Raw genomic sequence first — 11,642 nt, 5'->3', positions numbered from 1 at the left:
ACAATCAATGTGATCAATGGCACACTAACTATGGGTCTACTTATATTATTGGTGCTCTAGGATGTTTTGGAAACCCTGGTGGCATAGTGGTTAAGTGCTACGGCTGCTAACCAAGAAGTCGGCAGTTTGAATCTGCCAGGCACTCCTTGGAAACTCTACGCGGCAGTTCTACACTGTCGCTATGAGTTGAATTCACTCAATGGCAGTGGGTTTGGTTTGGTTTTTTGAGGATGTTTTAGCTATTTATAACAACCATCATTATCCAAGTACAAACATTAAAGCTTTTTTATACATGGATGTCTTTTTATAGGCAAATGTGAATTTCAAAGTGAATATATTTCATGTCAGCAGAGAAGAAAGGTTTTTCGTTAAATTTTTCACATTAAAATTTTTAATATAATATAGTGGCATTCAGTTTCTACCTGACTACGTCACAACACACGAGTTGCCCAGGTTAGAATTTTATTCAAATATGCGTATTTTTTATATCACAACATCTATTATTTCAGCACAGCAAGTTACAAATTGACATGTATCATGTGGATATACTAGTTATTTTGGGGCTCTTTATTTCCTCCCTATCCATCACTCCCTCCCATCTAACGAGCTCATAAATAATTCACTAAATCCTATCAACTCTACATCAGAAATGCTTCTTAAGCTCACCCCCCATTTCATCATACCCATCACAATTGCCTAAATTCATGCTTTTAAGACTTCTCCCTTGATCCTTTGAACAAACTTTACTAGTCTTCCTGCTAAGAGCCTCTTCCTACTCTAGTCCATCTTCCACCCAGAAGCCAGATTATCTTCCTAAAAACTGAAGTCTCTGTCCTCAGGGAACTTATATTCTAGTAAAACAGAACAATAATAATAACAAAGTAAAACATTAGTATGTGATAATGAGAGGAAAAAAATCAGGATAAGGGGAAAGAGAAAGGGTGGGAGTAATTTTAGACAGGGTGGTGATATTAAGGAAGAAGCCTGTATAACTAACGTTAATGCCCTTCAACCAAAAATCACCAGAAACACACCTGCCATTGTACTTTGGGTTCACTGACTTGTAAGCAGTAGGCAGAGAGCAAACCATGAGGAACTGTAGGATGTCTCAATCAGAGGATTGTAAAAGATGTATAGGATTTGGGGTTGTGTGGAGTGCTTCGGGGGAAGGTTCGAGGCCTTGCTCTGGATCGGATGATGTTCGGAAGCTGAGGTAATTCTATGATTGGGTATCTTAATAATTCTTATCTAGAAGGGACAAAGAATGGGACAGGTTAGGACTATCATTGGTAAAGAAATAGCTGGCAGTCATATTAGCTAGAATGTTTGGTCATTTTTGTGGTTTGTTTTTGATTTGCTGTCTTCAAACATTATTTCAAAGGGGTCTTGGTTTTGTCTCGTCCTTTATGGTCACAGAGTAGCCTTGTTTGATGTTGGTATTCTGTGAGATTGTCTATATTCAATAGAACACCTAGACTTTGCTGGAAATACCAGGCAAGCTCCTGGCAACACTAGGCATAGCTGATAGAGATGGGCCTGCTTCTGGCTGTGCAGGCTACTTTTTTTCACCAACAAAGCTATCAACTACAACAATTATCTCCATAATTACAATTTACAACTCTTTGGCTTTCCGAAAATTTAGAGTATTTATCAGGATTTTTAGGGTAATAAATTGTAAAACTGGATTACAGCTCTAGAGACAACTGCAGTTGTTTAATCATTTATAAAACATGCAAGACCCTCTAATATACGCTGTGGTAAAGAGAGTATAGACGGGGCCTCAAGGAACTTAGTTTCTCTTGGGAGAACTGGGAGGGTGGCGATGGTGGGAACAGTTGTGAGAAGTTCTTAACTATGAGAACAAGTATTATAAGAGAGGCACAGTGTTCAATAGTTAGACCAAGGATGATCTTCTCATCGCCGAATGGCTCTGGAATTGGGAGTAAGACTAGTGCTGTAACTTTTGGGAACCGCTTGAAGTCTTAGTCACTAGAGCTAGATTACATCTGTAGTTCTGACAGATTTGCATGGTGCAGCCTGTCTGTGTAGGAACAGTATAGGGAGCTTGTTAAAATTAGGTACTATAGATTCCAGGGCGCCAACTCCAGAGTGTCTGATTCTGTGAGTCTGAGGGGACCCTCGATCTGAATTTCAAAAGCTTCTTGAGTGATTCATTCAAGCAGACTGGAAACCAATGATTTTGATTTTCTCTAATATTTTGTGACTTTGAAGGGGAGCAGATTTTAAGGAGGTATAACGGAAGGACATAGTATTTTAGTTACATTTTTGGGAATAAAATAAGTATTAAACAGTAAGAGATGGGACACTTCAGGAAAATCCCCAAGTAGTGACTCAGTAACCGCTTGGGCTCACTAGGTAAGAATTTTCCTTCAGGGAACAGATGAGATTAATACATTGTATCCACCTTTGTGAGCCAATGTCCCTACTATTTTCTGCATATCTACACAAAGGAAGAATAAGGTATAAATCACCTGCCTAAAGTGCCTCTTCCTCACCCTTTTAAAAATGAATTCTGTGTACTCCTCTTTTCTGATATGTCTCCATCAAAAAAAAGTTATAAAGGACTATACCATAGGCAGAGGCTGTAATTAAATTTTATCATGGACTCACATGATTTTCTCCAACATTTTATTATAAAAAATTTCAAACAGAAGTTGAAAATATTGTACAGTCAACATCTGTATACCTACCTCCTATATTCTGCAAGTAACATTTTACTGTATTTGCTTTATCGTGTATCTAGCTAGCCATCAATCCATCTTATGTTTTTAAAATGTATTTCAAAGTAAATTAGACATCACTACACTTCATGTGCCCTGAATACTTCAGCATGTATACCTTAACTAGATTTCAACATCTTAGGTAAGATTTACATACAGAGAAGTGCATAAAACTTAGAGTACCATTTAATGAGTTTTGACAAATGTATACACCTATGTAACCCAATAATCACCACCCAGTGCCTCTTCCAAGTTAATGCCTCTTCCCAGAGGCACACCCCAAAGCCAACCACTCTTCTGATTTTTTTCATCATAGATTAGTTTTGCCTGCTCTAGTCTTTCATATAAATGGAATCTCACTCTTTTGTAAGGATTCTTTCATTCAACATAAGGTTTTTGAGGTTCATCCATGTTGATTTGTGAATCAGTATGTTTAGTGGTATTCCACTGAATGAATATAATACAGTTCATGTATCCATTCTATTACTGATGGACATCTAGGCTGTTTACAGTTTCTGGTGATCACGAATAAATCTCCTATGAACATTTTTGTACAAGTCTTTTCCTGATATATGCTTTTATTTCTCTTGCGTAAATAGCTAGAAGTGGAACTGCTGGGTCATAAAAGTAGGTATATGTTTAACTTATACGAAACTGATAGATCCATAATTTTGACACAGGGATAGTAATGAAAAGGCTTAAAACACCATCTGCCTTTGCTCAAAATACAGCCTGGTAGAGATGGCAAAGGATCTGTCAGTGGAGCTCTAGGGCTCTGGAAGATAACCCTATAGGTATAGTGATGAAAGCTGTGTGGACAACATCCATGAGTGAATGCAGTTTGGGCAGTGCGTTTGATAGTGAATAACGTACATGAAACCCATTAAACAATCTTTGCCCTTAGACCTCCCCCCAATGAAACAAAAAAAACCCCAAAAGCAGAAAACCAAACCAGATGCTGTCGAGTCGACTCCAACTAATATATTGGAAGTAGACTGACAGGCCTTTCTTCTGAGACACCTGATCTGAACTACTAACCTTTTGATTGGTAGCTGAGCACTTAACTTTTGCGCCACCTAGGTTTCTTGCAAACAGTTGCTAGGCTGCTACCTGAAAGGCTGGAGATTTGAGTCCACCCGGAGGCCTCAGAAGAAAAGCCTGCAATCTAACTCCATAAAAATCAGCCACTGAAAACCCTGTGAAGCGCAGTTCTACTGACACACCCAGGGTCACCATGAGTCATAATTCACTCCACGGCAAGTGGTGATCAAGCTCAGAAAGGGGTGAAATCTCTGTGTGACAGACGTAAAATAAAAGTCATTTTTGACAAAGAGACCAGTATTAGCAAAGATTTCAAAGAGTAAAGGCTGGGTGAGGCTGGCCACTGTGGTGGGAAAATCACACAGGGCAGGGACCAACATTGGCCCCCAAGTTGGGACGCTTCTTGAATTCTGCAATACTGCTTCCTCAGTGAGCTCTCTCAAGTTATCTCAAGTTACCCTTAGTAGCTTTTCAAAACACTAGCCACTTCTCCCCTCAAAGGTGACCACGGTCCACGCAAAAGAAAAAAGAAACCGTCTGAAAGGAGCTCTTTCAACTTCCTGACTGAAACGTCCATCTGTAATATATATTCATCCTTTCCTTATTCCCTCCAATCGCAATGAAAAGAGTGTCTCTCCTAAGGTACTGAGACCCTATCTTCTCAGTGGCCTTGCTGTATCATCTCTTTTCATTCCCTTCTCTTCCTCCACATTGGCTCATTCCTATCAGTATTTAAACCTTCTCAAATTTATCGCATGTGAAAACTAATCTTCCCTCACCATCAGGTACCATTCTGGTTACTGCCCTCTTTGTTCTCATTATATCCAGAATTTCTAACAAGTTGTTTGTCCACAACCTCGTTTTCACCTTGGTCACCGAGGGCCGCCTCGAACAGTTTGTGTAGCGCCTGACAATCATTTTTAAGTATATGATGGATGGGATTCTGAGGGTGCAGACAATAAAGTCATCTATAGCTTGTAGTTCGGGTGGATGACTCACTGGGTTGAGAAAGTGTTTCTCTCTCAGTTGTTTATGGATAATTTGATACACATTTGCAATAAAGTCAGCATTACGCCACAAGCACGAAAACAAGTAGGGTAACACTGTGGTTGCCTGGTTTCCCAGAACCCATCAGCCCCTCACAAGAGGTCAAGGGCCCACATCACCTAAGGGCCACGCGTTTCCCATCCCACCGGAGGAGCAGCCTGGGCCCAGAATGGTCCTTCCGGTGGCAGTCGTTTTACCGCTCCGGGGGCCTCGGTCTCCAACTCCGGGGGGAGCCGAGCGGCTCCCGGCCAATGGCAGCTCTTGAACTTACACCTCGAGACGTCAGCGCGGCTGTGCAAACGGATGTCACACAGCTGGCTCGGAAGCGTCTCCACCCGCCCCAAAAGAAGGGCGGGGGCGAAGCGGCCTCCACGAGACCTGGGGCGTCGGGAGGGAGGAGCGCGCGCCGCACCCCGCGAGCGCCGCACCCACGCCAACCACTTGTTTCCTGCAGTCCCCTGCCGGGCCGCGGTCCCGGGTGAGCAGCCGAGCGCCGGCGCCTTAGCTCGGAGCGCGCTGCTGCAGCTGGCTCCGCCCCCTCCCGGAGCGGGCCGCGCGACCCCGCGGCGCCGAGCTGTGTCGCGGGCGCGCGCGCCGCCAGCGGAGCCGCAGTTAAAATGGTCTGAACCCGACCCGGCGCTTCCCCGGCTGCCGCGGTGACTGACTGAGCCACCGGGCCGAGCCAGGACTGGTAGCCTAGCCGGCAGGCTCGCTCGCTCCCTCGCGTCCCCTAAGCTCGCTCCCATCGTTCTCCCGGCTTCCCTGGGCAAAGCATGTAGCCCCCGTCGGGCGCCGGGGCGGCCCCCAGCTGACGCCCACCCCCCACCGTCGCGTGTGTGTCCGTGCGTGCGTGCAGGGCAGGCGACCCCACCGCGGGCCCGAGGCCGAGCCAGCGAGCGGCCTGCCCCGCTGCCGGGAGCCCGCCTCTCCGGGCCTCCCTCTTGCCCCGTCCCCGTCCCCGTCCTCGGGGCCTTCTATATGGGCCACCTTCTCTCGAAAGAACCGCGTAACCGCCCGAGCCAGAAGAGGCCTCGCTGTTGCAGCTGGTGCCGCCGCCGCCGCCCTCTCCTCAGACTGCCCCGCCGGCCCCCGGCCAAGGCGCCCCCTCAGGCGGCGGCGCCCCGGAGCCGGGACTGCTTCTTCCGCGGGCCCTGCATGCTCTGCTTCATCGTGCACAGCCCCGGCGCGCCCGCCCCCGCCGGCCCAGAGGAGGAGCCGCCGCTTTCGCCGCCGCCGCGGGACGGGGCCTACGCCGCCACCGCCTCCTCGCAGCACCTGGCGCAGCGCTACGCGGCCCTGGCCGCCGAGGATTGCGCCGCTGCCGCCCGCCACTTCCTACTGTCCTCGGCCGCCGCCGCCGCCGCTGCCGCTGCTTCGGCCTCGTCGCCCGCCTCCTGCTGCAAAGAGCTGGGGCTGGCCGCGGCCGCCGCCTGGGAGCAGCAGGGCCGGAGCCTCTTCCTGGCCAGCGTGGGGCCCGTGCGCTTCCTGGGGCCGCCCGTCGCCGTGCAACTCTTCCGGGGGCCGTCGCCGCCGCCGCCGCCGCCGCCACCGCCACCGCCGGCCGAGGCCCCCACGCCCCCCGAGATGGTGTGCAAGCGGAAGGGGGCCGGGGTGCCCGCCTGCACCCCCTGCAAGCAGCCCCGCTGCGGCGGCGGGGGCTGCGGCGGCGGCGGCGGGGGAGGGCCTGCGGGGGGAGGTGCCTCGCCGCCGAGGCCCCCAGACGCCGGCTGCTGCCAGGGCCCGGAGCAGCCCCCACAGACGCTCTGTCCTGGGCCCTCCTCCCCCACTTCTGAAGGTGTCACTACAGAGGCGGTCGGGGGCGCTGTCCGAGCGGGAGGCGGCGCTCCCTTGCCAGCCCAGAAGCAGCACGAATGTGGCGACGCGGACTGTCAGGAGCCCCGCGAAGTCCCCTGCGACTGTTACAAGGAGCCACCCCCGGAAACCCCAGACATCAATCAGCTGCCGCCGTCCATCCTGCTCAAGGTGGGTCTGTGCTAGAGGCGCAGGGATGTTCGCTTTCCCCCAACTCCGGCCCTAGTCTCCGAGTTTTCCTCTCTCCTCCTCAGCGCGGGGAGGGGGCTTCACTGATTGCTGGGGACGTCCGAACCAGAGGTTGGGAAGCCAATGGGGAGGATGCTTATGCTTTTTTTTAAGTAGGCAAAGTTGGAATCTGCTGAACGTCTTTTAATATCTCTGATCTGTTACTCATAATTCAGGGTTCACTCATTAGATTCCCAGCCCAGTGGTTTAGCAACTATTTGTAGGTTTCTATGAAATATTTTATTAACTGAACAATTTATAGTTATTGCGTAAAAACTTTGTTAGTATTTGAAAACTTTCAAACGATACTTTCAGGTTTCTTAGCTGATGTTATTAACGGTTAATTTTTATTGAGCATTCACTATGATCAGGCACTGTGCCAGAGATTTGTATACATAATATCACATTTAATTCTCCACATAACTCTGTGAGATAAATACTGTTAACATCCTTATTTTATATAAAAAGAAACTGATATTTGAGTGCTGTAGACCTGGGCTTACAGTAGTGAGTCAGGCAGAAGTGGTTCTTTCTCCTATGGAGGTTATAGTCTAGTGGGGCTTGAAGCCATTGAATGACTTGTCCGAGGTTACACACAAAGGGGTAGATTTAGGTCTTCAAATAGGGAATTTAGGCCTGCCTGTCTTAGGAAAAAAGTTCTTGTTCTTTTTGTTATATTATGTTCCTTTCCTACTTTTTAACCCGTAAACAAAAGCATAGAAATGATCAGAAGGTAAGAACAGGTATGTATTTTGTTGGGGGTGGGGAGGTGGGTGAAGCAGGTGTGTGTTTTGTGTAAGCTTTATGTCACTTTCAAATACTAAGTGAACTTTGCAATTTTGTCAATTGGCAATGCTAGTGACAAACTTTGATTTATGTGATCAAGTTTGTATTAAGTTACTAATTTCTTTGTTGTTCTTATTTTCTCTTTTCTCTCCCCTTCTCCTTTCTTGGGACTTAATAAATATAAATTATGTTTTTTTCAGTTTGATTAGCCATAAATAACCTTGATAAGTATTGGATTACTTTTCTTCTTACTGAAGGTCACAAATATACTTTTTTAAATTAGTCTTTGTGTTCAGATCTGTTTTATTGTGATATTAATGTTCTTGTGAATAATACAGCTAAAGCGGGGGAAAGCTTAACTTTTCCTTCTGTCAAAATGTTATGACTTAACTCTTATGGAGCTCTGGTTGTTGGAGGAGCGAGTGCCTGTTGTGTTTGTGCAGGGGGTGGATTTTTTTTTAATTATAGGGAAGTTTATTTCTCTCACATGTAAAAGAAGTCCAGAAATAGGTAAATCTGTGGTTGGTACATTACCCTATGGTCTTCTGTCTTGCTGTTTTGCCATCTTTTTCTCCTTTTTTTTTACTTTTGGTGAAAATAAAAAAAACAACAAAACCTACACCACTTCAACAATTTCTGCAGGCACAAGTCAGTGACATTGGTTACATTCTTCAAGTTGTGCCAATTTTGTCAACAGCCTTTTCCAAACTCTTTCACTGTCGTTAACAAAAACTGCCTCCAAAGCTTCTCATCTGTCCTTTCGAGTTGCTGTTGTCCATTTGATGACATATAGATAATTCTTTAAAAAGAGTATAATGCTTAATGTAGATATTTTTTTCTAATTAGGCTAAACCTGATATTTGGTTCAAAGATGACTTCAGGGAATAGATTGGTTAAAGGTTTAAAGATTTCCTCAGGATAATCGTTTCAGGGGGTCATTTGGCCTCAATGGCTGAATTCCATGGATTTTCCATGAATCAGTCATAAAATTGACATGAATCAATCACAAAAGGTCCAATTTTGTATGCTCTCACTTACATGAAATCACAAAAGTAAGCAAATGTCTATTAGTTATCAGCGGTAAGAGGAAGAGAGAAAGGGGTAGCCATCGTTTAGAAATAGTAAATCACTGTTTATGGTGAAGGGAAACCTGACATTGATTGGAGGTGATATTTGCACAAACTGATTAAGGTAATTGATACTACTAAGCTGTATACCTGAAAAAGGTTGAGCTGGCAAAAGATGTGCTTTTTGTATTCAAAAAAAAAAAAAAAAAGCAGTTGCTGATACTGCCTGTGTACACCCTAGGACCTCATGGGATTTATTTTCTTGATTCAGAGGCTTAGGATCATGGTTTCATGGGATATCACAGTCATTTGGCCTAGTATTGATTTTGGTGCTTTTATCCTACCTCCTAGTTTGTTGTCTAGTGCCTGGGGTCTTAAAAGCTTGCAAATGAGCATCCAGGGTGCAACAGTTGGTGTCTATTTGCTGGGATCTCTGGAGGAAGAAGGAGGGTCAAGAATCGGTGGAGGAAATGGCATAAGTGTCAAGTCTCTTCCATGAACAACTGCCTCCTTAGCCGCGAGACCAGGAGAGCTGAATGGTGCCCAGCTATCATTACTGAACATTTAAATCAAGGATTCTATAGAAGAATCCTGATCAAAGGGGGAATGAGGAACAGAATTTTAAATTCTCAGGAGGTGGATTTTAGGGTATAGGGCACTTTCTTTAGTTCATTAAATCAATGGATAATATGAACAAATGTCAACAGGTAATTGACACAGATGTTCTATTGCTGTTTTTTTTTGTTTTTGGCTAAGAAAACTAAGAACAAACAGTCTGACTCACAGCAACTCTTTAGGACAGGGTAGAACTGCCCCATAGGGTTTCCAAGGAGTGGCTGGTGGATTCGAACTGTCATCCTTTTGGTTAGCAGTCAAGCTCTTATCCACTTCGCTACCATGGCTCCAAAAAACCAGGTACTTTATATTTAAGTCATTAAATAATAAGGTATATAACATTTTAATTATGTCATCTCTCCCCCCCCACAAAGAAGAGGAAGAACATGACTTATAATAAAGAAAATCCTTATATAATAAATTAATTTTGTTCATTACATTGTTGTTTTTCACGTTTTTGCTGTGGACTGCTGAAAACTTCATCTAGGGAAATTACCCATTGGACATCCTTTGTTGTGTTAAAGTAAATCATGTAGATTTCCATTCCTTGTATTAGAAACTTGAATAAGGATCCTGTATCTAGCTTTATGGTCCTAGTGGTATTCAGAGTAAAAAGAGTGGGACTGCGTCAGATAGATTGAAATTGAGATTTTTTTTTAGTGTCTTCTAATCCAAGTAGAACTTTTGAGGATAAGGCTTTTGAGGGTAGAGGCTGTGCCAGTGTATCTTGTTCACTGTTATATCTCCTCCCCCAGGTGCACTGTCTGGCATAAAGTAGCACTCAATAAATGTTTATGAATGAATGAATGACCAAGTGTTGAGGAAGTTTCGGCTGAGAGTATGAGGGAATATGCCATGGCACTAAGGAAATTCTCTAAAAAATGTTCATATCCTGACTTCAGTTATTCTTGTTTTTGAGCCACAGTAGAGCCTTGTGATGGTGAAAGAGTTCTGGCTGTAGTTCTGGTAAGAACTGAAGGTGTTTGGCTCGGAAAAGAGAACCCAGAGCTATGACAGTTGGAGAGATTGTTGCATAGAGAGGCACAAATCTATTGAACCCCAGTTGTGAACCTTAGAAGGTATGCCCTGATGATGGGCCAGTAGCCTTTACAATTGTATTGCTGCATCTTTTGTACCAACTTACTATAGTTGTGGAAAAAAAAAAAAGCTCCGGTGGGGCTGTGGTAGTTTGGGAGAGAAATATGAGATGATGTGATTTAAAGTACATCTTGGAAGAAAGTTACCATATTTGCCTGACTTTTTCCATGTATGATAAAAGCAAAAGAGTAAAGCTAAACATTTTTTATGTTTTTCGTGGGAGCAGTAGTGATTCGATTGCTGGTAGAATTCTTGCCCTCCATGTGAGATACCTGAGTTCACTTGCCTGCCTTTGCACCTCAAACGCAGCCATAACCCATCTGTCAGTAGAGGCTTGCATGTTACTACGATGCTGAATAGTTTTCAGTGGAGCTTCCAGACTAAGACAGACTAGGAAGAAAGGCCTGGTGCCTTAATTTTATATGGAAAGGAAAGAGACAATGGACAAGTAAAGAAGAACAAAGTAGGAGGCCTCACACTACCTAATCCCAGAACCTACTGTACAACCCTGGTAGTCAGAACAGCCTGGTACTGGTACAATGGCAGACACAGAGACCAGTGGAACAGAATTGAGAACCCAGAGGTAAATCCATCCACCTATGGTCTGCTGATTTTTGACAAAGGCCCAAAATCCATGCAATGGGGAAAAGACTGTCTTTTCAACAAATGATGCTGGCGAAACTGGATGTCCATTTGTAAAAAAAATGAAACAGGACCCGTACCTCATACCATACACAAAAACTAACGCCAAGTGAACCTAAGTATAAAACCTAAAACTGTAAAGATCATTGAAGAAAAATAGGAACAATGTGAGGGGCCCTGATATGTGCCATAAATAGTATACAAACCATAACTAACGATGCACAAACGCCAGAAGAGAAACCAGATAACAAGTTCCTAAAAACTAAACACTTAAGGTCATCAAAAGACTTCACCAAAAGAGTAAAAAGAGAACCTACAGACGAGGAGAAAATTTTTGGCTACAACATATCCTCCAAGGGTCTAATCTCTGAAATCTATAATATACAATGCAACAATAAAAATAGAAATGATCCAATTGAAAAAGGGGCAAAGGATGTGGCCAGACACTTCATTAAAGACAGACATGAGGAAATGCTCATGACCGTTAGCCATTAGAGAATGCAAGTCAAAACTAATAATAGTAATAATAAAAACAGAAAATAACAACCATTGGAGAGGTTGCAGG

At 44.6% G+C, this 11,642-nt stretch overlaps 1 protein-coding gene across 1 annotated transcript in view; it reads left to right on the top strand.

Annotated features, from left to right (window-relative positions):
- Positions 1 to 5,779: 5,779 nt before the first annotated feature.
- FBXL17 (F-box and leucine rich repeat protein 17) overlaps positions 5,780 to 11,642 on the top strand; it is a 601,730-nt gene continuing 595,867 nt past the window's right edge. The window contains exon 1 of the mRNA XM_064274712.1: positions 5,780 to 6,812. Coding sequence (XP_064130782.1) covers positions 5,808 to 6,812 — 1,005 coding nt within the window. The 5' untranslated portion in view covers positions 5,780 to 5,807. The remainder of the gene's footprint in view (positions 6,813 to 11,642) is intronic.

This window comes from Loxodonta africana, chromosome 2 (assembly GCF_030014295.1).
Source record: "Loxodonta africana isolate mLoxAfr1 chromosome 2, mLoxAfr1.hap2, whole genome shotgun sequence".
Taxonomy (NCBI): Eukaryota; Metazoa; Chordata; class Mammalia; order Proboscidea; family Elephantidae; genus Loxodonta; species Loxodonta africana.
This window is presented reverse-complemented; position numbering and strand designations above follow the sequence as displayed.